This window comes from Gadus morhua, chromosome 9 (genome assembly GCF_902167405.1).
Source record: "Gadus morhua chromosome 9, gadMor3.0, whole genome shotgun sequence".
NCBI lineage: Eukaryota > Metazoa > Chordata > Actinopteri > Gadiformes > Gadidae > Gadus > Gadus morhua.
The window spans coordinates 7,230,325-7,257,502 of NC_044056.1; the positions used below are offsets into that span (position 1 = coordinate 7,230,325).

General features: G+C 47.3%; 1 protein-coding gene across 1 annotated transcript in view; it reads left to right on the forward strand.

Annotated features, from left to right (window-relative positions):
* The first annotated feature begins 3,355 nt into the window (after positions 1-3,355).
* LOC115550239 (A disintegrin and metalloproteinase with thrombospondin motifs 20) overlaps positions 3,356-27,178 on the forward strand; it is a 95,330-nt gene continuing 71,507 nt past the window's right edge. The window contains exons 1-9 of the mRNA XM_030365069.1: positions 3,356-3,788; positions 4,041-4,411; positions 8,036-8,192; positions 18,090-18,385; positions 20,998-21,081; positions 21,685-21,809; positions 22,056-22,096; positions 22,495-22,600; positions 26,458-26,604. Coding sequence (XP_030220929.1) covers positions 3,698-3,788; positions 4,041-4,411; positions 8,036-8,192; positions 18,090-18,385; positions 20,998-21,081; positions 21,685-21,809; positions 22,056-22,096; positions 22,495-22,600; positions 26,458-26,604 — 1,418 coding nt within the window. The 5' untranslated portion in view covers positions 3,356-3,697. The remainder of the gene's footprint in view (positions 3,789-4,040; positions 4,412-8,035; positions 8,193-18,089; positions 18,386-20,997; positions 21,082-21,684; positions 21,810-22,055; positions 22,097-22,494; positions 22,601-26,457; positions 26,605-27,178) is intronic.

A 27,178-nucleotide genomic window follows, 5' to 3' on the forward strand; every position in this document is an offset into this window, starting at 1 on the left:
TGATATCTCTGAGACACGACTTGGATGGGGACATCCTGGTCTATAAAGTGAGTCATATTCTTCAATAAGATTTACAACCAACTGTAAATGGTTGCTTACTTTTAAGGGGTCCATTTAGGACCCCTTACTTTTCATCAACAGACATGATCTAATTTTGCTTAATATGCGTGTGTCGCGCTTGCCTTTTTTGTCACAGAACAACCACGTATCACCACCACCACCACCACCATTCAAACACACACTGGCCTTCAGCTACCCCTGCTTCCCTCTGGTCCAGGCTGGGGTGGGTACACAATTCCTGGTACGGAAGATCCAGTGTTGCCCAAAAAGGTCAGAGAAACATCACAGTGATGGAGGGACGGAGGTGGAGGAAGGTTGCTGTAAGACTCACACTTCTCTACACGTGTTGTTCTCTCACAGAGAAAAGGATTAATTTCATGTATCCACTTGATATATTTTTTGTTGGATACAAGCTTGTAATGTCTTGTAGGGCACGTAGTCGGGATAAGAATCACGGAAATATCGTGTCGGTTGTTCAGATATGTCTTTAGAGGCCAGCATTAAAGAAGTCAACTCACACAGATCAAGAGGATTTTCCTTCTAAGAGGTCAACGCGCATTCACTGGGCTTTTTTCTACCTGTAATATATAGGTATTGACTCTCCTTTTAAAAAGGTTTTAAGGTACAATAACTCATGCTATCTATAGCCTTCACATCCAGTTCTGCTGAGATATCTGTTGAGTCATCAGTGAGTCAACACAGTAGTAGTCTGAGAATATATCGCACAGTGTGTTGAATGGCCGCCCAGTTGCTAAGGCCTACACTGTTTATTGACCAAACAAAGAAAACAAAATGAAGGGGGGAAAAAAAAGGTTTCCAAAAGGTTCCCCCTGTTATTTTTATAGCTTAGCAAGCTTGTCCTCCGCGGCAACAGGTGGTAGGCTTTTTCTAATTGGGTGGAGAAGTCGGGGGTGGTTAATCTGTACTGCAAGTCAACACAGGTCCATGGTGGCTGATCCCCTTGATCTGTGCACCATGACGACAACCTGCAAGGTCACAGAGGGGAGGCCAGGTCTGCAGGCTGCGCTCTGCTCAACCTTGAGTGAGGCTGAAGATGGGTCAAAGCCTTGGTGGTTAGTGATGGATGGATCACTTGACATGGACCCAGGTTTTATGACCGCTGTCTTTAATGTGTCTGGTTTAAGGTACCTTATGTAGTGCTCTGAAGCACAGTTTGTTGCGTGGATCTGGCTGTATGAGCGAGCAACAGTGTTTTGTATTAGATTGAAGCAGTATATATGCTTAAATAGTAAGACCATTTTTTTCTCTAAACTCGATTTTCTTTAACCTATTTAACCTATAATCATACAAATACACAAACATTGATTTTATTAATAAATGATATATTTAATAGTAAGTAATGCTTTATTTATATATATCGCTAATATCCATAGATACAAACGAGACGTTTCCCTGGAGGAGAAGCATATAAATCTATCAGAACGGACCTTATACATGAAGTATATTTGTATTTCCGAATATCAAACACAAATGAAGTTTAGGTTACACATTTACCACCAGTTGTAAAAAACGTAAGTATATTGTCCACTCAGACCACTCCCCGAACACTATTTACCAGTTAGACCCATGAACTCTTGGCTGACAACTCTACAACCTAACACTGGTCAATAACCATAGACCTAATGCTTTTTTAAACAACACTCCATCCATTCTACCATGGCCCTCAGCCTCTCCTTTGTCCTCTGACCCCCATGGGGTCAATCCCGGCCAAGGGGGCCAGTCAGGCAGAGAGTATAAGTCAAGGCAATCCCAGTACAGATGTTGAAGGGTGTCTGTGGCCGGGCTTCACATGCATGGGAAACGTGCGTGTCACCACACAGCCCCTCCAGTGATGTCCTTGTCGCGTTAGATGTCGACCGCATTGACCACAATCTGTGGGAAATCTGCGACCAATTGCTACACTTCCTGCATCTCGCTGTGTCTTTTGTTCATCGTTTCCGACGGCATCAGGAATGGTGAATCGAACGTATTCATTCGGGCCCCATTGTTGACGGGACTTCTTCTTCCCCGTCTTTTGTTTTTCTTTTTCGTGTCTTTGGGATGGAACAAAGAACATCCAGAAACTGAGAAAGAGAGAGAGAGAGGGAGGGAGAGATTAAACATTAACCATAATAATTATATTCATTAACCATTGAATGTATGGGAAATTAAGCAACATGTGTTTAAAAGCTATAATAAGGTCCCTTGGGTGATAAAAGCGAGTTAGTGGATGGGTGAGTGGGGTTAAAGTGATAACTAAAGGGGGGCACCTGTTTTGCATGAAGGGAAGGATCATTTAATGACCGACTGCCCTGTAGCGTTTCGCTGTCTCTGGCAAGACTACAAAGATGGAGCCTGTAAATCACCTGTAAAAACAAACAAATAAGAAAATAAATGTACAAGCATTTGTTTTACATGATAATGATGATGGGGTTTTAATACTAATAATAGCAAATAATAATAAGGCCTATTGGTTTTTACGGGAGAGTGGAATAATAAATGGCGCACAATTTAAGAAAGCACATTACAAAAGCCTATAAAAACATGTTTCAAAGAGGCTGATAAACAAATGCCAGAGGAGCATTCAGCCAACAAGGTCACTTATTTGGTTTGTTGGTAGTTTTCTCTACACACAAATACTGTATTTAATTTTTCTAATGTATTTGTGCTTGTGAAATTGTGAATTTGTTCAGAGATCCAAATGCATGGCAGGGCATCATGATTTGCCTGAAGCTAGGAGAGAATGCTAAAAAGGAAGCCTTGTCAATTTAAAAAAAAAACATAGCTTTTCAGTGGGTACACCGCATCTAACCACACACAATGAGGTTTAACATTCATGGCCAACACAGATGAAAATGGATGTTATTGAGCTGTCTATAAAGTCTGTTTTAATTGCACCATGTCCACGACTACTACTTTATTAATTCATTTATTCATCAGACCTCACAGCTTATTCAGGCTGCTGTTTGCAATAGTTAGTAGGCCATGCTGACAATGGATGTGAGACTTCATATTTGCAACGACAGATGCACAAACTGCTTTTTGTATACAGCCACATTCTGTCAGATAAGCAGAATTGTCAATTTAATATGATCCTATTAGAAGTTATTTTACTATTTAATCCAGAATATATTATATGACTTGAATGCATAAAACATGGTTTAAACATCATATAAAACATCAAAAGCCAATTAATGACATTTTCCCCCAAGGTGAGATATTGTCTGCTCTTCCATTCAAAGCAGTGGTCCCAGCGAATGGTGCTAGTGGTGGGAGCCCCACTCACCATTGGCTCCACGACCTATAGGGGCGTTGCTTGCCGAGTTGTGATCGCTTGGGTCCATGGATGGCTAGTCGAAAGCTTACTTGGCACTGATCCCTCCTCTCCGTATAGGTTAAATCAGACAGCGTTCAGGAGGAATGTATCGCAAATAGTTGGGTGTTTATAGCGGTCAGTGGACGCGAGTTCAGCAATGCGATGAGGGCAGTGCACTTTGCAAGACTTGTGCTGCAGGGAGCCTCCGCAGAGCCCGCAGAGACCGGTTGCTGACAAGCCGGGGTGAAGAGCCGCTGTAGATAGAAGGCTCTGGGCTTGCCTTGGAGGGACGAGAGCCTTGGCTTCTTCGCGGAGGAAATCATGCAGTTTGCAATCTGGCTGCTTGGACTAATGTGTCACCTGTCAGCCCTCGTCCGGAACTCTTTAGAATACCGATTGCATCCGAAACAAGGTAGGATTTTGGTTTTTGATTCATAACTTGTAGCCTGGTCCGGTCAGTATAACGTGAGAGCCGAGTGGTCATCATGTTGAAGTGGTATCAGTGTAGTGGCTGTGGCTGAGAATGATGCTATGAGTTTTAAAAAGTCCCAACTTTTCATGTTTCTAAGTTTGAAAGTTAAAATCAACTTAGGTTATACTGGCATGAATAACGGTTTCTAAAAGGCATATAACTGACACATCTTTATTTATTTATTTTCTTCAGAAAGTTTCATCAAACAGTTGAAATCCTACGAAATCATTACCCCGCTCCGGGTCAATGATTTCGGAGAGTCGTTCCCCCACAAGCTGCACTACAAGAGGAGACGGAGGAGTTTGGATGACGATGTGTCGGGCTCACAAGCCCACTACAGGATCGATGCATTCGGGGAACGCTTCCACCTCAACCTGACCGCCGACTCCAGCTTCATCGCCCCCTCCTACGCCGTGCAGCACCTGGGCGCGGAGCCCAACGACACCGCCGACTCCCACCACTACTATCCCCAGGACGCGAGCAATATGCGCCACTGCTTTTTCCGAGGACACGTCAACGCCAAGACACACTTCCCCGCAGTCTTCAGTTTGTGCACTGGCCTAGTGAGTATGAGGCTTTCGTTCTTCTTCCCAACTCCCAAGTCTTTTTCTATCAGATGCTGCTGCTGCTCTTGCTGCTGCTTTCAACTTTCTTTGCTCGTTCCCATTCCGGTCGACACCGGCGTGCATGTGTAGCCGCCTGCCCCACCATAGCCCTCCTTTACTCGAAATGCATCGCACTGAAACGAGAACAAGTGTTGCTTGCTATGACTCACTGGCCGCATTTGAAGCGTGTCCCGCATCCCATTCCTAGATCCTTTGGAGTGATGCAATTGCGCAGTTCAGGAGTAACACTTGTTAACTCAATGCAGTGGTTTAAGCAAAAACTACATTTAATTATGTTTTATGGTTTTCATCTGGTTTGCTGAACAAATTAAGGGGCTGTAGTTAATCTGAAAGTATTTGAGCCAGCATCATTATCATGAGAAATATTGAATGGTATATCAAATAACTAATTTGTAATAACATTCCACAAGATGCCTTATCAGCAATCACAGACTGTGGTCCCATTATACCGTCACAAGCTGTAACATGGATATCTTACAAGGCTGTAATCGATTTATTGGGTGCTAATGACCTTAGTGTTAACTGAATAGTACTTAATAGTGCTAATCATCCATGAAACAGAATCAGAAAAGTGTTGAAAGGGATGACTCCATCCATGGGTCAGACAGGGTTACCGGTGTAGCGATCAGAGGGCTGACCTTGGTCTCGCCTATGGTTCTGGTATGGGTGTAGTGGGTAGGGCTTGGGGGGGTTGTGGACGCTTCTCTGGCCTGGACAGAGATATCGAAGGACCGTATCCTTTGGCTTGTCACTCTAGGTGTCAGTGGGCATCGAAGCCTATCGCTGACACGGACGTACCTCTCTTGGTTTGGGGCTGCTTGGTAGAGAAGCGTACCTCCTCGGATAGCATGGCAGCACGTGAGGGAGGCTATCTCGAAACTAGCGCGCTCAGGATGCTTTTAAGTCAATGACCCATTCGAAGCTGCACCAGTGCCAGTGCCGGCCCTCTGATGAGGGCTTGAAAGGCTCCATACCAAAACCAAGTCATTAACGTTGTCAGGGTCAGGGTTCTTATTGGGCCCTTAGAGCCGGGGTGATTATTTTTTTTCGACTGAAAAGGAACACACCAATGAGCTTTTAGATGGCCTTCAGGCCCACTTTGATGTGCATCTCCCTTCGCCAAACATGTTCCACGCATCCACTTCTTTTCAAACAGATGCTGGCTGGTTATCAGCATCCTCATCACTCACTGCTGAACCACAGGTCAAAGGGCCCCTGCAATGCACCAGAGGGCTATTGGGGCTTGATTGGACGATGCACATTTTAAAGGGATGAGGTCATTAAGGGTATGATTGAGCCTTAAAACAATAAGGCCATTCTAGAAAGTGCAGGTTTTCCCCTCTCATTAACGTCCAAACTCTTTTTTCTTTTTTTTATGGAGGAACTTGTAGGAGGGATGGACGTTTATGGAGGGCTGTTGCAAAGTGCTCTGTGAAAGAGGGGCTAGCTCAACACAAGTGGTATGCAGGGTCGATGACATGACATCCTTCACATGCTGCTCCTTTAACTCGCAATATGGGAAGGGCTTGTACTCTGTAACAAGTCATTTGCATCAGCTTCTGGAGTGATTAACAACTTGATGGACAAAAGTGCTATTTATTTATTTAGTCGATAGATTAAATGATTTAATTGACCGTTCCAGTGCCTTACTGGTGGCCTGTGGCCTGTTTGGCACAGGGCCAAGTCATTCCCATCTGTGTTAAGACCAGAGGCTGAAACACCTTCACAGCCTGCATCACCCAATGCGATTTACTGCAGCAGCAATCTGATGACTCGGCAGACACACTACCTGGTTGGCTCGTTGGGCTCTTTGATGCAAAAGCTGTGTCTAGACTCTGATGAACCATGACATGGGTTTGAGCCCGTACACGGTGGAAAGTGCAACGATTTGTAACGTCTGGCGTGCCCTCAATAGTTCATCAACAGTAATCCGTTCTTCTGAACATGGAAACTTATTTTCCAGGTGTGCTAATACTATATATTTATCTACAGTATTTCCAATGAACAGGGGGGTGACGTGTTTTCGTTTCCATTGTCGCCCATGAATAGACAACCCTTAACAAGTTGATTTTCCATCTAGGATTCCTTCCTTAACCATCTGTGTTCGGCAATGACACCCAGGCATGATTTTAGATCAGACAAGATAACAGATAACAGAAATTAAAAAACTAAGAATTAATACTAAGAGTCAGTCACTCATGTTTTGGCCACTAAAAGCCAGCCTAGGGTCACTTCCATGCGGCTGTTCTTTGAGATGATCTTTCAATGACAAAAACTTTGACAAATCTTGTTGTCGCTTATTGTGTACCCTTGGGTCCGGTCAGTGGACAGAACAAGTCTTGCTGATAGTCTGTTACAGATTGCTCCCATCATGTTTCTCCGAGAATTACTGTTCCTGGACTTGATATTCTAGTCCATGCTGATCCAACCCTTCAGTGGTGAATTAATGAATCCCCATGGGTCTGAACCTCCCCGGGTCTGAAAAGAAGTGTTGAAGCCTTGGGGGCGATTTGCAGTGGATGCAAAAGGCTGTCATGTTCTGACGTCTTTTTTTTCCCAGTAGTAAAGTTATCTTTGCTCTGTCATGTTATTACAAGCTTGTGTGTGTGTTTGTGTGTGTGTGTGTGTGTGTGTGTGTGTGTGTGTGTGTCTGTGTCTGTGTGTGTGTGTGTGTGTGTGTGTGTGTGTGTGTGTGTGTGTGTGTGTGTGTGCGCCGACGTACAATTCTCTCGAAGCATGCACAAGCTTTCAAGGAAGTGTATGGCTCGTGTTGAAGCTTACTAATCTTGGCCTCCTTTGCAGAGGGAAAGAGGAAAGGTACACAAACGTTCAAGTTTTTCCACATCGGATGTGTTTCCATTGTCAAGCGGCTGTCACTTGTGGAGACGGTCATTGGGTAATGCTGCCCAAAGACAACATTCCGGGCTTCTAATAACCTGTTAAAGTGTGCGTATGAAATTACCACGGAAACACTGCTGTACTTTTTGCCCGAGTGAGCTAAGCAGCTTTGGGATGGACTCAAAGGCCGGATCCAGCCTCAACACTCCCTTCTGACAGCAGGCCGGCCCTCTGTGATGATGTCATTCCTCCCACCGAACTCAACTCTGACGGCGGGGTTCAGTTGTGTAGAAAGGAGAGATTGTGCGTTCTCGGCGTACCAAAAACAACTTCACTTCTCTCGTGAATGCCGCTCACTGTTTTTAAGAAACACAGACACGTAGTCTTATCGTTCTTTCGGTGAGCGTGCGTCCCTCACAATACGTTCTGTCTTTGTACTGTCCTGACCTAGAGCACGACTCCATTTGTGTTTTGACACTGACGTTTCCATCGAAAGCAACATGTTCTTCAGTTCACAACATGTTTGACGCCGAAATAGCACTCTTGTCTGGGAGGAACGCAGAAGGGTGTCCGCCCAAGGGCAGAGCCAATGGGCCGCGGCGCAAGAACAAACTTTATGTTCACACAAACGGGTCCTAATCTGTATTCTGATTCGACACACACATGCACGCACAGGCGTTGTTTTTTAATAAGGCCCTTATCTTTCCTTCTTCCCTGCTGCAGATTGGGACGTTCACGACGCATGACGGCGAGTACTTCATGGAGCCGCTGATGGGCGCCGAGGGAGAGCCGTACGCCTCAGAGCACAGCAAGCCCCACCTGGTCTACAGGCAGGGCAGGACTGGGGAGGCCCCCCCGGCGGAGCCCTGCGCCGCCTCAGGTAACAGACTGCAGAGAGACTGAAGACGCTGGCCCCGCAACCACAAACCAACCACCAGGCCCCGTCTGTCTGGCTCTGCCACACACACACACACACACACACCGCCCTCTCACACACATAGATGCAAACGCACGCACGCAAAACGCACACACGGATGCAACCGCACGCAAAACACACATAGAGATGCGAACGCATACACGCACGCACACACACATAGATGCAAACACACACACAGACTCAAAAGCGCACACACACAGACACGCACACACACACGCAAAGACACACACACACCGACATACACACATTCATACACACACACACAGACACGCACACACCTACATACACACACACACACACACACACACACACACACACACACACACACACACACACACACACACTGACTGATGACCTGCACTCCGTCGTCTCTGAGCCATTGCAATAAAAACAGAATGAGTGTTGGTTGGCAGGATGATTTGAATGCTAATTAAGGGTTTCTTGCTGGAAAATTCTCCATTTAATCAGGCAATCTTTACTGCGGTTTTCAATCATATTTCACTGACTGCAGGGTTCACACCCTGGTCCTTGGCAGCAGCATAGGGAAGAATTAAAGACTTTTCTAACCCTGCAGTTAAAAAAAACAAACTGGAAAACTTTTTGTCTTGAAAAGATGTTTGGATGTTCATTTGATTTTTATGGCTGTTGCTTTCGCGCACTTGAGAGGTTCTTGAGAAAACGTGGGTGACCAAACAAGCTTCATTCCGAGCAAGGCTTAAAAGCAATTCTTGCAAACAGCTTTGTGTGCGGCCTTCGGTGCTCCGATGCAGTAAATCTTTAATGCTGGATGTGCAGTGTAGGACGCTTGATTTGCCTGTTGTCTGGACTCTGGTTGGCTTTGTGTTGGCTGGTGGTTTACCGTCGTAGGACTGACCTGGTGGACCAGGCCACTAACTCTTTTATTAGACTCTCCCCTTTCGCGGACCCCTCAGTCTGTGTGTGGTAAACAGAGAAGAGGGTCTGGAATCTGGAGTAGCTACAACTCTTGGGAACGTGTCTCCTAGGGCACTGATCCAATATCTTGTCCCAGTGACGAACACTGTTATTCAGGGACCGGGGGTCGCGTAGTTGCTATGGTCTCGACACTTCTAGTCAAAAAAGTGTTTATGATTCAAATCTTCGACCTGCACCTCACTCTAACCCTGTGTTAAGTGTATCTCCTTCAGGATTAAAGCATGCCATAAAATCACCACATATTATCCATCAGGCGAGCGTTACAAACACATAAGACAACCGCATAAATCTCTCGTCAGCTCACGGAGCTCCATCTCCCTGAGCCCGGCTTCCTCTCGTGTACCTTTTATGCAGAGAGCACACACAGCGGTGTAGGGAGATAGGCCCCGGAGACAGATGGGCATACAGAGGAGACACCTGCGGGAGCCTTTATTTCTTCGTTATCAAAGGGGCAGCAGGTACACAAAGAGCTGGAGGATTAAAAGAGGCCGACGAGGTAGACCTGCTGCTACGAGGTGTCCCGGCAGCGCTGCGTTCCCTCCACCTGATCAGATAGGCTCCTCTCCAGATGCAGAGATAAGCGGGCCCCCTTTTGAAGGCCACACAGGGCCGGGCCAGCCAGGCTGCGTGTCTTTTTATGGAGAGGAGAGCGGCGAGCGCGTCAGGGATGCTGGCGGGTGAGCTGTAAACACTGGAGCGGTGGGTGTCGCCTTGCTCCTACAGCGTCGGCGCGCCAGTTTCGAAGAGTGAGACGAGCGCTTTTATTTTGAAGGGGGCGGGGAGGGCTGCTCCGTTTGGCCGTTTGCTTCTCACTGTCGGTCTCAGCTTTTCCGGAATTGTGCGTTTTTATCTCGACTTAATGTGTGGCTTTGTGTCCTATAGGATTGTGTGTCACGTGTCTCTTCTCCCTTATCAAAACTGCCCTGCCTCTACTCATCACATTTTCTTTTGAAAGTGTTGTGTTCTCCTGAACTCATGACTTGATGTGCTTCCAAGCGACAAACCAATGACTAATATCAAGGTCTACAAATACTCAGGCCCTTAGATATCACTCCCCTTTAACCTGCGCCGATGCCTGTTTACCTCAGGCTATACGGAGTGGATAGAACCAATATTCAGTCGTCGTAAAATGGTCACAGACTGCTAATTGCAACATTGCGATAAGATATGACTGTATGGCATATCTATAGCTGTAGGCGTCTAGATATGGACATCAGCCGTATTATGCCATACCCTCCCTTCATTTGCTTCCCTCTTCTCCTTTTTTTATGTGAAACTGCAGCATCTTCATTGACTTGATTTAAAGTCTGTGCTCAGGGAGAAAAGCCTTCTGGTCTGAAATGTTTGGGGGATTTTGGTGTCCATCATGTTTATGGGGGAAGTACTTCGTCACAACCTGCCAAATAAACGCAGCTAGCCAGAATACAGTCTGCAATGCTACAGGGTTAGCTGCTTATCTGCTAGCTTGCTGGACAGAATCAGTCTAGAACTACTCAGTATCGTGAAACTTGTTGGGATGTTCCTTTGTGGGTACCCTTATTTTGTATTTTTGCTCTTCAGTGACATATTTAACCGAAGATGAATGAACTTTGACAAGCAAAGGTCTCGGACACAAACAATAGCTGCATCAATAGGATTATACGTCTGTAGAGATAAGCCTACAGCAGATAAGTTTAAGGCTCATGTTACTGCATACATCCAGCTGGGCAATTTTTTTTTCACGAATGGTACATGTAACTCCTGTATATGCCGTCTGTTAAGGTTGCCTTTTTTCCAACGTTTATTTTGGCGTCGGAACATGCTTCCAGCGTGTTGACAGAACAGGAAGACAAAATGTCCATTTAGATAACGGTAACAAAGCTGAAGTTAAGGAAGCGTTCTTTTCCGTAATTTCCGCCATCTTTTTATTTTCCCTAGAATAACAATAAACGACACCTCGGGCCTCTCTGCAAAGTGTTAAAAGACGGGAGGTACGATGAAGAGCGTTCCAAGTGTTGCCCTGATGGAAAAATACCTTTTTGTTGTACCAGCGGCCTTGTCATGTTCGATGGAGCTGTCGTCGGCTGCCTTTATGCGCTGTGTGTGTTCACGTCTTTTTCAGCGCTGTCTGTAACGTGATTCAGGGTGCTGTGGAATGAATGTCGCAGCCACATAGTTGGCTTGCAAAGTTTCCCAAGCAAGCGACCGGCCTTCAAAACCCAACTAATTCAAATTCAGGTGGGATAGTGAGTGCAGGAATAATGGAGATAACTTTCCCTTTGTGTAACTCGTCAATATTAGCATATTAGTTTAGAAGGATCGATGGATGGGTACTTCATTAATCCAAGAGGGGAAATGGAGGGAATCTCAAATTGGGGGGAATAGAGTTTGTTCTCTCTGTTTCACCTGCCAACCATGGTGGCTCCAGAGTAACTGGGGAGTAGATAGTTGTGTGGGTTGGGTGATTAATGTCTTAAGGAACACCACTGTTCCCTCCTTGCCCTGCCGGAGCTGGGCTTTTAAAGGTCTTGCAGTGCAGCACCCTGAAAGGCCCAATCACAACAATAGCCCGGCCCTCCATGTAGCATTCTGGGAGCTATCGGTGGGCTTGCATGTGAAACCCGTTGTTGTCCTTCAGCCACAAGGATGAGGGTGGCAGCCGGGGGATAGGGGTGGGCCTTTTTCTCCCTCGCTCTCTCTTTCTTCCGCCTTTGCTTTTAATGGTTGTTTAGAGTTCAGTGTACAGTTGAGTAATGGAGATTTATTTTCCTTTTGTGAGGAAGTACCCAAAAAAAGATGGACTTGGAACATGCATTAAAAGGGTTTTGGGTAGAAACAAATTGCGTTAATGTGTTAATGGCGTTAATCTATTTTTGTTTAATGATGAGTGAGTAAGATCAGCATTAAAAACGGGTCCATAGACGATCTGTATGAGACTAAACAGTGCATGTCTTGTATGTTCCAATCTGTACCTCATGACGTATTCAGTGGTGGTGATCGCCGGGTTTCCAATCAGTCCCTTGCCCATCACGGCGACCTCATGCCCCAGGGAAGTGACTGGTGGTGGGGACATCTTTGATGTGTTGTCCCCCCCCTCCGCCTTCCCCTGGCACCGAGGGCATCTGTGCCTCCTCGCCTCAGCCCCACCAACACAATCAATGTAAAGGATTCCCCCTCTTCGGTGCCCACTGTGTATACATGGTAGTCCAAACGCCAGCACCAGGGCCCTTTTTGGTCAATGGGTTCATTTACACGGAAAAATGCTCTCCCCCGCCTGGGGTTTTGAACTAGCCGACTTGAAACGCTGCCCGCACCCCCCCCTTTGCGCTTTCATGTATGTGAATGGAGGCACTTGTTGATCGTGACCTCACTTCCCTCTTTGTTTGGAGTCACTCACTGGACAGGGGCATGTGACCTTGAACACCCACCCCTAACCCCCCCCCCCCCCCACACACACACACACACACAAACAGCACCCCTCCTACCCCCTTCCACCTCGCCCCCCCCCCCCCCCCCCCCCCCCCCCCCCGAACCCTGGTAAATGCTTACTTGGAATAATTTGTGCGGGAGGAGGGATAACATGTTTTGTTTGTTGGGCCGGGGTCTCTGGAGCGACGTGTCCATCAAGGGCCTTTGTTGTGGCCCTCTTGAGTCCGCCCCTCGGAGCAGGTCAGGGGAGGCTGGGGTGTGATGGACGGGGGAGCTGATCCCTCTGACAAACGTCCCTCAGCCCCAGGCCCTGGCCTGGGAGAATGTGGTGTTTGTGTCGGTGTGGGTGTTTGTGATGTGTGCAGGGGGGGAGGTGGGTGGAGGGCTGATTGGAGGAGGTTTTCTTGGGTGTCGTTTGGTTCCGACAGGCTTAGGACCTTTTTGCACCCCTTCCTGCCTCCTGGGGCGTCTCAGGAAGCTTCTTTTGTCGCTAGGCGAAAAAAGTTTATTTTGTGGCATTTTTTGTTGTTCCTGGCATGAATTTGATTTGGAGAGAAAGTGTGTGTGTGTGTGTGTGTGTGTGTGTGTGTGTGTGTGTGTGTGTGTGTTTGTGTATGTGTATGTGTATGTGTATGTGTATGTGTATGTGTATGTGTATGTGTATGTGTGTGTGTGTGTGTGTGTGTGTGTGTGTGTGTGTGTGTGTCTTTCTGTATAATGCATTTGGTGCCCTTGGGTGAATTTATTAGAGGCACTAGGATTGAATGAGGAAAAGAAAAAAAACAGCAGAATGGATTATTGGTCCATGCAGCCTTGTTGTGTGCACCAACCCACACAGTGATTCTCACTCGTGCACACCTCCCACGGAGCGCTCGCTTGGAACCAGAGAGTGAATCGGGAGCGGTAAATAGAGAGAGAGAGGAGATTCTTTCTTCATTTGTCTGGACAGTCTTGGCCTGCGCTGCATGTGCTTGTCTGTCTCGCTTCGGAGCTTGGCAGCAAACTCCCGATGTCTCCCAAGTTCCCACTGCCAGCCTCTCTTTCCTTCTTTCCTTCTTTAAGTCTTTCTTTCTTTTGGTCTTTCTTTCCTTCATTCCTTTGTTTTATTATTTTTTTACCTTCTTTCTTTCTTTCTCTGAACACCTGCCTCTTCACAACAACTCCCTCTACAGTACATAAGTACTGCTAGGCTATATATTGTATTGGGTACAGTGAATCCCCCTTAGCTGAAAGCAGGGGCTAAAATCTATCCTTGGCTAACACATTTTGGCTGCGGCAGGCAGAGTGCCGAGCCAACAATTAGCTATTACCCGACTCTTTCATAGTGTGTGAGATATAAAGAGAATCATTGCCCACCAACCTCATAGCATTGCATCACAATCCATCAAACATGGCTAATAATGCGGCTAAGCTCTTCTGTCTATTCAAAGAGGGCCCCGACAAGGCAAAGCACGGCATTACACAGTCTATAACCCTTAATAGCTGCCATGTGTCTCTCTGTCCGTCGGTCTGTCTGTCTGTCCGTCTGCCTGCCTGCATGTCGGCCGAACTGTCCGGTTGTCCGTCAGTCCGTCTGTTGGGATGTTGAGCTGATCTCTCCGAGCCGATGTGTCAGACTTCGCCTTGGGAGTTCCCGTGACAAATTCCAGACTATTTTTTGCCACTGTCTTCCGTCTGGGCCCTCTAGACGGACGGCGTGGTGAGTGGAGGCAAAAGAGTCACGCTCGGGGACAGCCGGCTGATCCGCTGAGATGGCCCGTGGTTGTTTCTGGTGCCCGGGTGTGGGTGAATGATCGTTTGTGTCACCCTAGGAACTACGGCTGTCAATCATTGGAGAGACTGTCTAGTATTTATAATGCTGAACGTACCGCTGTCTTTTTTTTTGTTCCGTGGATGTTTTAATGCTGTCATTGCTATGCTGGTAGAAAATATTTTTAACTCTATCTTGTTGCCTGGACTTGGAGTTTGGTGTTTCTTAATTGTACGCTTTATACTTCATTCTGCACATTATATGTTTAGATGCTTTTATGTATACAATTTTGTATCAAACCCATTGAAATTTCAATATTATTCAAGTTAAATTCATTTTAAAATATTAAAATAAAAAGAACCCTCCTAAAAAGAACGGCCCCTCTCCTGAAATCTGTCCGTCTATCTGTCCGTCTGTCTGCCCGTCTTTCTGTCTGTCCGTCTTTCTGTCCGTCTGTCCGTCTGTCCGTCAGTCAGTCAGTCAGTCAGTCAGTCAGTCAGTCAGTCAGTCAGTCAGTCTGTCTGTCTGTCTGTCTGTCTGTCTGTTTGTCTGTTTGTCTGTCTGTCTGTCTGTCTGTCTGTCTGTCTGTCTGTCTGTCTGTCTGTCTGTCTGTCTGTCTGTCTGTCTGTCTGTCTGTCTGTCTGTCTGTCTGTCTGTCTGTCTGTGTCTCTCCCTCTCCCTCTCCCCCCCCCTGACTGACCAAACCACGCCGTCTTCAGCCAGTCTGTGGACTCTGAGCATCAACAGGTCCGACTGTACGCATCACATAGCTCAGCGTCTTCCCAGGGGGTCAAAAGCTATGCCACTTCACATTTTTAAAAGCCTCGGCGGCAACAATTACCCGCCCTCCCTGCTCCCTGTCTGGCCCCTAGAATTGCACTTAATTGAGCTCCTGTCTGCGGGGGATGATGGCCCCCCCCTCCCTCCCATCCCCACCACCTCCTTCTCGTATTGTGGTGTCCATTAAAGGGCTATTGACGTGGCTGTGAGCTCCGCCAGGCCCCAGGCCGTACCTAGGAGGGCGGTGATCGCGCACACTAGTGCACATGCGTCAGGCACCCGGTGGAAATGCGGTTGAACTCCGTCTCCCAGCATGCTGATGCAGAAGAATGTTAATAAGCACAACAATGGAGTCTAGTTTTTTTTTTTTTCCTCAAGTCGTCTGGCTCTCAGCTTTGACGAGTGTGACTAATTATCTCATTGCGGGCGGGGATGAAGGAAACAAACGCTGCGGATCAAAACCGAATAAAACGCAGAGATTGGCTCTTTCGTAAATTGGCAAAGGAACCTGCATTTTCACTGTTTCCATAGTGTTGAAATTGATTTAGATTCAACATATCGGGAAATACATAACCAACAGTGCTACTAGAACATCAGCAACATGTGTTTGGTTGTGGGAAGGTCGGCTAGGTTAGGTTAATATATGTTGAATATGTTAAAACAATTTATTCCTACCTACCTCTTTATAACCCGTACCTGAAATCACTGTAGTTACTTGCTGGTGTTTACAGAGTGTTTCTGGGTAACGGAGTTCCAGAGCACTGCTCTTGATGTGGTGTTGGGTGCGCGCACGGGCGCATTTTGATGAAGATGAAGATGATGATGTTGAGGCTTGGTACCCAGTGGTTCGGAGAGGTCCCTCCTGTCTATTCATGGTGGAGCCGCAGCTCAATCCCCCGCTGAAAAGGGGGATGTGTGTGTGGGTGTGTGTAGGTGTGTGTGTGTGTGTGTGTGGCTATAGTATGAGCTAATTTAGAAGCTATTAGTACAGCCACCATATTTTTGTAGTTTTTCTGACTCTTTCTTTCTTCACCTCTCAGTCTTTCACACACCCTTTCTCTGCCTCCCTGACTGTCTCTCTTCCCCTCCCTCCCTTCCGCGTGTCTCTAGCCTCCCTCCATCCCTTTGCCTCCCCTCCATGTCCCTCCCCGTCTCCCTCCCCCTTTCCCTCCCACCCTGTCCCTCCATCTTCCCCTCCCCCTTTCCCTCCCTCCCTGTCCCTCCCCCTCCCTCCCTGTCCCTACCCGTCTCCCTCCCTCCCTTTCCCTCCCTGTCCCTCACCCTTTCCCTCCCTGTCCCTCCCCCTTCCCCTCCCTCCTTGTCCCTCCCCCTTCCCCTCCCCTTCTCCTCCCCTTCCCTACCCGTCTCCCTCCCTCCCTGTCCCTCCCCCTTCCCCTCCCTCCCTTGCCTCCCTCTCCCTCCTCCATCGTGCTGTAACACACTGTAGCAGCATCGACAGAGTCTTTGATGATCTCTTTGATGTCCGTGTGTGTGCGCTGATGAGGCGTTTCAGAGGCTGGGCCTCTCTGTCCTAGAAAGAGTCTGTCCTGGCCTGTACTGGTCTGTCTTGGCCTAAGCTTAGTAGTCTGTTCTGGTCTGTCTTGGCCTTATACTGACTGGTCTGTACTGGTCTATCCTGGGCTGTCTTATTCTATAGCTGACTGGTCTGTACTGTTCTGTCTTGTTCTATAGCTGACAGGTCTGTGTTTGTCTGGTCCGGTCTTGTGTGGTGCATCCTCGGCCTGTCCTGATGGCAGGACCCGTGCATTTTTGTGCCCGGGAGTACCCCTCCCCCTCATCACTCGTATAACTGGGAGAGAACAAGTGTTGCCCGTGTGTGTATACATAAAAATAACAACATGAAACTTGGTACCTACATACTTTGTTGTTCCCTAAGCTGACATCTTGGACACATTCTCAGAGAGAAAGTCACCCTCTTCCTCTTCCCCTGCTGCTTATGCCTGTCTTAACTATCTGAGCCTTTCTTTTGAATCGAACAATCCCCACTATCAATTATATTCTCTCCTCTCTCTCGCTTTTCTCTTTTGTAGTTATTCATGGTGATGGAATCCATTGCTGATAGCAGCTTTTACTCGACATGTGCATTTCAGCTGAGGTCTCTTATGAGACAGAGACAGAGAAAGAGAGAGAGGCGTAGAAAGAGAGAGAGAGTAAAAGGACTGGAAGCAATACCCGTTGACCATGTGCAGATAACTTCATATTGAGCAGCTGGGTTGGGATACTAAAAAAATAAAAATAATATCTTTAAGTGTCTCCTTTAAAATAAAATATATATATATATACAGGTATATATAGAAAGAGAAGGAGAAAACTATGAGTGGATCTGATTGGCCAAAGGTATCGTCCAGTATTTTCTGCCCCGCCATGTGGTGCCCACGCCTGGGTTGATGTCCGGGTGCCTCGCGGGCATGGCCATAAAAACGGCGTCACGGGATCTTCTCTGTTAGTCTAGGCATTGACTTCAGGGCATAAACAGCTATTCAGGGCTCACCAGTGACCGCATGTCGCATGTTGGCTCCGGCGACTGTTTTCTTCTCTGGCCTTTGAGATGATACGGTATGTTATGGCGGCCTTGCCAGCCCTCCAGAATGCTGAGCGTTATGTCATAGGAATGCGGCTAAGCTGAATGCCTCTGCCCTGCCTGTAGACGTTCCCGGCTCTCTCCTCAGGAAATAGAAATAGTTATGGATGTGCATGTCTGGCAGGGAGTGTTTTGATTTGTATTTGGTTGGAAAAGTACGTCACGTCTAGAAAAACCGGAGCTCTCCTTTTGACGGCGTTTCACATTCAAAATGATTGGAAAGAAAATACAACGTGTGATTTTGCAAAAGAAAATGTACATAATTACGTTTCTCTCAAGGGCAAGTGTTGGAGCCCGTCTCCACATGGTGTTGAAACCGCAATTCCCTTTTTTATGACCCCAACAGAGAACAAGGCGTCCGGGCCCGTGGTTCTGGAGAACAACAGGAATATGGCGGAGCAGCTGGAGTCAGTCAGCGACGCCATACGCGATCAACACCCCAACCCCGGCCCAAACACCGACACCAACCCAGGCCGCAACAACACCACCAGCACCCCCGCCGACACCCACGGGGCTCGCAGCCGACGCAAGCGCTTCCTGTCCTACCCCCGCTACGTGGAGCTGATGGTGACGGCGGACGCCAAGATGGTGCGACACCACGGACGCAACCTGGAGCACTACATCCTCACAATCATGTCAGTAGTAAGTAAAATGATGTTTCTCTTTTAAATATAATTAATATAATTTCTTTGTAATAATTTTTTAATTTTTTTGTTATAATTAGAATGATTATAATGCCTGTAATTATTGTTATTTTTTGTTGTTGATGATGGTGGTTCCAGATCCTCATGTTATTGGAGGACTCAGATAAAAGCCTCTACCGATTGCCGTATAATGTAATTTATTGTTAGTTATTTGTCATTTCCCATCTGGGATTAATAAATTAGAATGGTTCCCATTTTATCCTAATCTTATAGTCTTAGAAGTGGGTTGTAATAGTGCTTATATTGTGTGTAGTAAAAGTAGCATGATACTATCATTATTATGATTTATATTATTATTGCACGCACATGGAAGTGATTTTGTGAGTTGGATTTTGTGCTACTCAATAGATCTGTGATCATGGTCTAGAATCTTGTTGCTTTATTTTCACTGATAATCCTGTTAGGGAACATTTTGTCATTATTCTGATAAGGAGAGTCCTAGTTCAAGTCATTTGTTTGTCCCAAAGCAACCAAACTCTTTGTGCTGTTTTACTTAAATGCCATAACTTATGAAGTTCCCATATTGACTACAATCTTAGCAGTAAGATGACAACGTCTGACTCAACCTTAACTTATGGTGAGGTCAATGTCAGAGAGAGAGAAAGGGAGGGAGGAAGGGAGAGAGAGAGAGAGAGAGAGAGAGAGAGAGAGAGAGAGAGAGAGAGAGAGAGAGAGAGAGAGAGAGAGAGAGAGAGAGAGAGAGAGAGAGAGAGAGAGAGAGAGAGAGAGAGAGAGAGAGAGAGAGCTTGCCTGACTGAGCAGGGGAGAGAGGGCAGGACAGACAGTGAGACAGAGGGAGAAGGGGAGAGAGGGGAGGACAGAGGGAGACAGAGTGGGAGAGAGGAAGTGATTAGGGGAGAGAGATGCAGACAGAGAGAGAAGGGGGAGCTCGAGGCAGAAAGTCAACCCCTTCACCAATCTTGATAGCCTTAAGAACTGTACATTAGTCTCACAGTCGGGTGTCGTTTGTAAAAAGCGATTACCCGTGAAGCCAATCAGTCATTCAATTAAACCCTGTCCTCCACTAAGATTGACAGTATATGAAGAATGTTAAAATCATTTAATTTGAAAGTTTCCCCATTTAAAAAAATCCCTAATACTGGCGAGAAAATAAGATTTGCTATAGAGCGCTCCCCAGTATTTTGAGTGAACCATCCGGATCTTGGTCTGACCCATACATGTCAAAACGTACAGCCCACACAACACACACAACCCAAAACAACTCGCCGGTTAGGAGAATACATGACAACATTTGCGTTTTTGACCCCTAAATTGACCACCCCTTGTGGTAATGTTTACGTGCTTATGAAAATTGTACACCTTTATCCATCCACAGGCGTCCACTACATACACGCACGCACGCACACACACAATCACGCACGCACGCACGCACGCACGCACGCACGCACGCACGCACGCACGCACGCACGCACGCACGCACGCACGCACGCACGCACACACGCTACGCTCTCTCTTTCATAACTTGCAGACTTTAATCCATTGGAAGTGCCCACTATTCGACCAAATTAACAGGAATCACTTTTGAACGGAACAGGGAAGTCTGCCAAGCCTGGTCCAGCATCGCCATGGTTACCACATAACCCCCTGCCAGTCGGGGATCTGGGTGGGGGGGGGGGGGGGGGGGGGGTGCTTTCACACAACACACTTTTAGGTCTCTGATATGAAGATGAGAATGATTTCATTTAAATTCACCCTACCAACAACACGTGTTGTAGGGTGAGAAAATGTGTACGTTTGTGTGGCGCGCGTGTGTGTGTGTGTGTGTGTGTGTTTGTATGTGTGTGTTTCCGTGCACTTGCATGTGTGTGCGCTCCTGCTGGGGACATTCCTGTGGGTTTCCAGAACTTGTAATTTGGTCCCTCACTGTGTGAGGCTGTTCCAGCTCAGACCAGGATCAAGGACCGACCTAAATGAATTCACACACTGGTGCACGAGGACGCACGCAACATGTCCTTTAGACGCCGAGCTAGTAAAGGTAGCTGTGTCTTCTAGCCTCTCCCCTTCTCTCGTGCAGGCCTAATGAGCTGGGGGGCTAATAGGAGCTAAGTGTTTGTGGTGGGCTAATGAGGGTCTGTCAGAGGGTTCGGGTCATGCATGGCTCCAGGTATCCTGCTGACGTTTAGAGTCCAGTCAGTGGGCTCTGAAGAGGTCTTGCTGGATTGGATGAGTGAGCCATCAATAAGCTAGCGTAGAGAGGGAGGAGATTTTGTCACAAATTCCATGGTAAAAAAAAACATAATTTATGATGATGTATGGTTTAACAAACAAAAAGCTTAATTGATAAGGGAAATGAACGTGGTAACTTAAAAAAAAAAAAAGGCTGTTATAGTATGTTAACAAAAAACCTAAATTATGATAATACATGTTATTATCACATAGGTTTGTTGTTTCAACCAAACACCCTCGGTCATCAGTCCAGCCTTTCCAATCCAAACCACAGCTCCATCAAAACAACCCTCAATGCGTGCCTTGTTACATCCCGGCGGAGGTTTGCATTTCTTCTTGTGTGTGTGTGTTGTGTGATTACAGGTAGCAGCTGTGTACCGGGACCCCAGCGTAGGCAACCTCATCAACATTGTGATTGTCAAGCTCGTCATTATCCACAATGAACAGGTGAGCTCACCTGGGAACCCCCCCCCCTTCAGTGTGGTCGGGTTCTCTCCTAGCTCGCTGCCTGACGTCAGCGCAGGTGTCCCTATAGCTGGTGGTGGGTTTCATTTCCCTTCTGTCTCTGGGGAGGAGGCGGGGGGGGAGGAGGAGGACACAGAGCCTGCCTTGTACGGTCCTACGTCTCCGGAGAGGCCTGCTTTTCGAAAAGCGGAGAGGAGAAATGTTACAATGTGTTGATGGCTTCGCCACCTGCAAGCGGCCAAATGCTGACATGGCTCCCTGGCTTGAAAGTGGCGGATTTTCTTTTAACGTAGAATTATAGTACGGCATACTATAAAACACCTTAACGTCTGTTTCGATGGAGTGATAGTGTGTAGGAGTGGGGGCGCGTCACTGTTAAGATGTTTTGTGTTCGGGGGGGTACTTTGTAATTGAAAAGGGGCGAGCATATGGATGTATTAGAATGTCTGGAACAAGGTCTAACATTTCCACTCGTGTCCTAAAGTGATTATCCCAGGTACTGAGTTAAAACGTTAAACTGAGTTAACCCTGCTGACCCTACGTCCCCAAGCTCGTCATCTTCCTCTTCTTCTCCCTCCATCGCAGGAAGGCCCAACGGTGAACTTCAACGCCGCCCAGACCCTCCACAACTTCTGCGTGTGGCAGCAGGCCCAGAATGTTCCTGACGACAGCCACCCGTCCCACCACGACACCGCCCTCCTCATCACCAGGTGAGCCTCCAGCTCTCACTCCGTCGCCCTCCGAGCTCACCCCCCCATACATACACCGATAATACCCTCCCCTTACCCCTTACCCCATGTCCCACCATCCACGGATGTCTTGGATCCACCCCATGTGGAAGTAAGTCAAAAGAGAAAAAATACACAAGAGAAACATCATGCAGACACGTGTCCGCCTGGGTTTCGTCACCCCAGGGGAGGGATTCATGTGATTTGTGTTTTTGTCCTCTTTTTCAGGGAAGACATCTGCCGGGCAAAGGACAAATGCGACACATTAGGTGAACTATTCTTTTCCTCCTTTCATCGTTGCATAGTCTTTTGCCTCCAGTCAACCTCAATTAACTTTCCCCTCTGTGGCTCAAGGCTCATGCATTCTGCTCTTTTTTGTCAGCTAATAATATAATGGGGACAGAGCAGTGGGGACTAGGGGGCGACTGGCAGCCATGCTAATCTCTCTGACACGGCACACAAGTTGTGGGTTTGAATGATTTAATCACCTCCAGAACAGTGCTTTCTTATTCAACCAGTCCTATGATTCTGGTGTGTGTGTGTGTGTGTGTGTGTGTGTGTGTGTGTGTGTGTGTGTGTGTGTGTGTGTGTGTGTGTGTGTGTGTGTGTGTGTGTGTGTGTGTGTGTGTGTGTGTGTGTGTGTGTGTGTGTGTGCGTTAACCAACAGGACTCGCGGAGCTGGGCACCATGTGCGACCCGTTCCGGAGCTGCTCCATCAGCGAGGAGAACGGCCTCAGTGCCTCCTTCACCATCGCTCACGAGCTGGGCCATGTGTAAGTGTTGACATGGTACACACGCACACACACACGCACACACACAAATACACACACACACACACACCGAAACCACCACCATCCCGTCCTACCACCACCACCACCCTTCCTCATTCACATTTGCCCCCAACCCAACAAAGCCCTCTTATCAAGAAAACGTGAAGCTCGGTAGAAGCAGGTGCAAAACATAATGAAGTGATTTTCGTGTGTGTGTGTGTGTGTGTGTGTTTTTAATATCATGATGACCTTAATGCCTTACTGTATCGCCCCAGGAGAGTTAACCCTCTGGGTGTCATAGCTCTGTCTGGAGCCACCAGCCGTTTTAGCCGCAAAAAACATGAAAAGACAACGCCAATGTGTTCTCTGATGTGGTTTTGAAGAAGATCGCTCTTATTCCCATGTTTTGAAGGTTGGTGTCGTCTGTAAGTAAACATGGCGTCATAATTCAGCGTTTTTTTTTTCATTTTTTCTTTTCAAGTGGTTTAATCACCAGGAGCTAAGACATTAGCATTCAGGAGCTGAGCTGGCTCTAGCCCTGTTGCAGACGCTATCACTTTCAAAGAGAGATAACACCACCCCTGCATCAGTAAACATAGGCCTGTCAATCTCCGGTCGTAGCACACTGCGCAATAAGCCTGTGATGGCACTGTTAGCATGACGCAACTCTCCATCGAAAAGTGTTTCCTAGAAAATGTTGCCACAGAAATATACATTTTAAATAGATCATACGGTTTGTCAGAATGAATGAATGAATGAATGACCTGCTTTGTGGACACATAATAAAGTCACAACATATGAATCCTTAAAATCCTTTCCAAACACTGCTATTATAAACATCTAGATCCCCCTGTTCCGTTGACAGAATAGTGGACCCTTTGTAAATCAAAGCAGCACTTATGAAAATGACATCATCCTTTTTATTTCCTAACTCTTCAGTGGTACCGTACGAGTCGTTGCTTTCTTTTCAGTTCCAACACGTTTCTTTCACATGTTGAAAGGTTCATTTGAAGTGGACCTCCTTTTTAGAAGATCTACACTCCTAATCCACTAAAGCGGATGTTGTACGACTCTTTTTTCCCCAACTGTATGCTGTCATTCCTTTTTCTCCCCCGTTTGTTCCCTTTTTACCCTTTCTGGCTCCATCCCTCGCACCATGCGGGTGTCAAAGCGAGAGCCAGTTCTGCGTCTGGCTTTTTTCCTTTCTTTCCAAGTGGCCTGCCTGGTAAATGGGCCCAGTGTCACGGCCGGCACTGTGAGCCACTGGCTAAGAATGAGAGTAATTCTGCTTCCTACGCTGCCCCGCTCACACACTGCTCCAGTGAAGTGTTTGGACCGAGGCAGCAGCCGGCTAGCAGGAGAAAGGCCCTTCCTGGCCCAGGGAGAGTGGAAGGCCACCTCCCTCCCTTTCTGTCCAACCTCCCCCGCGTAGCACTGTTTCAGCGCCGCAGCACAAACAGAGCTGTACAGCCAGTTGGCTCCGCTTCTTGGCGTTGTTAATCGCCTGCGCTTCGACGGCGGGAGTGCTTGTGAGTGTTTAGCCCCTCTGGGGATGCCAGTGTCAGGTACTGGGAGCCGCATGTTTAGAGAAATAAAGACTCTGACTAATGGAAGGGAGGCCCTTCTCCGCTGACTGTGAGGAATATGTAATGTGTAATGGGTTTGGGAGGATTTGAGAGTGCGGCAGAGTCGTTAAGGTGTGAAAGGCAACACGTTGTACATTGTCACGCCCCTCGCAATCAAAGGTCTTAGATAGTCTTAAGACGTAATCCGCCTCCCACACACATTTTGTTACGACATTCGGGCCCATTGACAGCTTGGGAAGAAGGCTGCATTCCAAAACTTAATTGACGGCAAATTCCGTTAAATCTCCCCTCCCGATTAGATTGACTTCTGGGGAGCGGCAAACGAGGCTATCGGGTTGCTGAAACTCAGACCGCTAGCGACAGTTTGCAAAGAAATACAACCCAGTGCGACTTAACTGTTTTATCGTGGCCTTTGGTTTTTTTAAATCCCCAATCAGTGGGTTGTATTGGATGTCCCTTAGTTGGAACTAGAGCTCTCACTCTCACTCCAGCAGTGCCGACGGCGGAGGTTCCCCGACGGGCCTCACAGTACTGGCCGTTCCTCTTATTTATGATCGCAGGATATCCCGACGGCTTCGTCATGGTTCAGGCTCTGCTGAGCACCATGCTCGCAGGGTAATTTACTGCATTTCAGGGAAGTTGTATCTGTTGTTGTTGTCATCGGGGGACCACCGTGTTCTCTATTTGAAGACATCAGTGCAGGAGGATTTTGACTGCAAAGCTGTTTTGACTGCAAAGCTGTTATTGTTGTTGTGGTGCTGGTGGTGGTCGGGGAAGAGAGATGTGTGTTGAGGGATGACAGTTAGTGATTATAAGTTTGTTTGAAGGCATCCGTCGATGCGGATGGGAAGTTTTCAAGTTTGAAATTGTTGTTGTCTCTTGTGTCAATAAAGCTTTTTTTCCATGGATAGTCCTTAAAGCTTTTCCTCATGGAGGTGGTATTGTTGTTACATTTTTTACCTAATTTCTGAATGAAATAATTGGGCTTATTTCTGTATCAGAACATACAACCTATCCGATTCCTTATTATGGTCCTGTCTAGATGTTACCTCCACCGTCGTGGTACTGCACCTATCTGGGGTCAGTTTAGTGAGTGTATTAGTAGCTCTCCCCCATCAGAAGGACTGAGTAGTGCAGGTTGTAATTAGGCTGGGGTTGAACCAATCTCTGCCTCAGGGCCTCACGTAGGGTCGACACATGCCAGTTCTGATGGACCTTGTTTATGTTGTGGTCCTGTCATGACCCTTAGCCCACCTCCCCCCCTCACCCCCCTTGCCTGAAGCTCTGCCCTTTAAACACTACACAAACTATACCACGTGTGTGTGTGTGTGTGTGTGTTTCTATTCCCTGCAGGAGTCTGTGATCCACCCGTTTCTCCCCATGTATCATACATATGCCAAACCGCAGCTCAGAGCCATACATCTGCAATGATAAAGCTCCATTCTGCACATAGACATAGTCTTCTGTACTTGCTGTTCATCTGGGAAGAATACACTGATGTGCATCTGGGAAAGCGAGTACTTTGGTTGCTCTAGCATGTTTTTTTACATCGCAGCTCCATATGGGTCTCTGAGCACATGCTCCCTCCATCCCCCCCCTCCCTGACTCCCCCTCTCCCTCCACCACTCCCTCCCTCAGCGTTAAGCCCTGAGAAAATGTGAGCCGGTGACCTCTGACCTCCTGGAGGTGAGCCAGAGGTGGGTCTCACTATATTGGCGGGATGATGGAGAGAATATGCTGGTCAGTTTGATTCATCAGGCGGTCTTTAACGTATTATCCTCTCATAGCGGTCGGGTTAAGCTCATCTGAACCCTGTTGAGGCGAGGAATCGCAGAGTTGCGGACGCAGTTCGCACTTGATGTTGTACATGTGTCCGTGGATGAACCTTTTTTCCTGTGGCTCTGTGTGTGTTTCTTGTGTGTGTGTCTGTTCTGTGGGGTTTGTGTGTGTTCCATTATTGTGTGTGTGCTTAAATTCCGCTTTTCATGCAGTTTGGCGCCTGCATCTGTGCGTGCTGGTCATCCAAAGGGGTTGGTCCGCTTTAATCCCTTGTTAAAATTGGCAGATTATAAACCCCTTGACACTTATCCTGCTCACTATGACTGATCCACTAAGTAGCTCGTAACACTTTGTGTGTGTGTGTTCCTTCTTCTCTCTCTCTCTCTCTCTCTCTCTCTCTCTCTCTCTCTCTCTCTCTCTCTCTTACTCACTCACTCAGTCACTCACACTCTCTTTCTCTCTCTCCCCCCTACAATGTGTATGTCTCTGGTCCAGGTTCAACATGCCCCATGATGACAACCCAAAGTGCAAGGAGGCCGGCGTCAAGCACCAGTTCCACGTCATGGCGCCCACGCTCAACTACGACACCAGCCCTTGGTTCTGGTCCAAGTGCAGCCGCAAGTACATCACCGAGTTTCTGGAGTAGGTACCTGCAGCAGAATCTCTGCCTCTGTTCACAAATGTATTTCATGTTCATGATTAAGGGCAAAAAGAAGGCAGATAAGAAGACAAGCACAAATGAGGAAAGTCACACTCCCAACACGTCTGAACCAATTGAACAAGATGCTTTTGAATCGGAAGTGAGCGGTGCAGACGTTTATTCAGTAAGCGAGAATGTGTCTACTTGCTGAAAGAAAGTGAATTTCCAAAGAAAACACTTGCATCATCTTCATGACGCCAGCTTCTCTGTACTGACGGAAGAGAGAAAAGTGGCCTAATTCAATCGCGATCCTCCGTCCTGCCATGTGGACGCCTGCTCCACGGCGCCGTTTGTTTATCCGCGGTTCTTCCACCTACGAGCCAAGGCACTCTGTTCTCGCGCAGCTCCATGTATATAGGTCAACTCAGTGTAAACTATGTTGAGTTGTTATTGCCCCGGAGCTGAGACACTATTTCCTGTTTGAATCCAGGGGTCCTCCACAGCTGACCTGAGCGACTGAACCCACCACCACTCACCCCTCACACACCCACAGCCTCCCCTCGTCTCTCTCTCTCA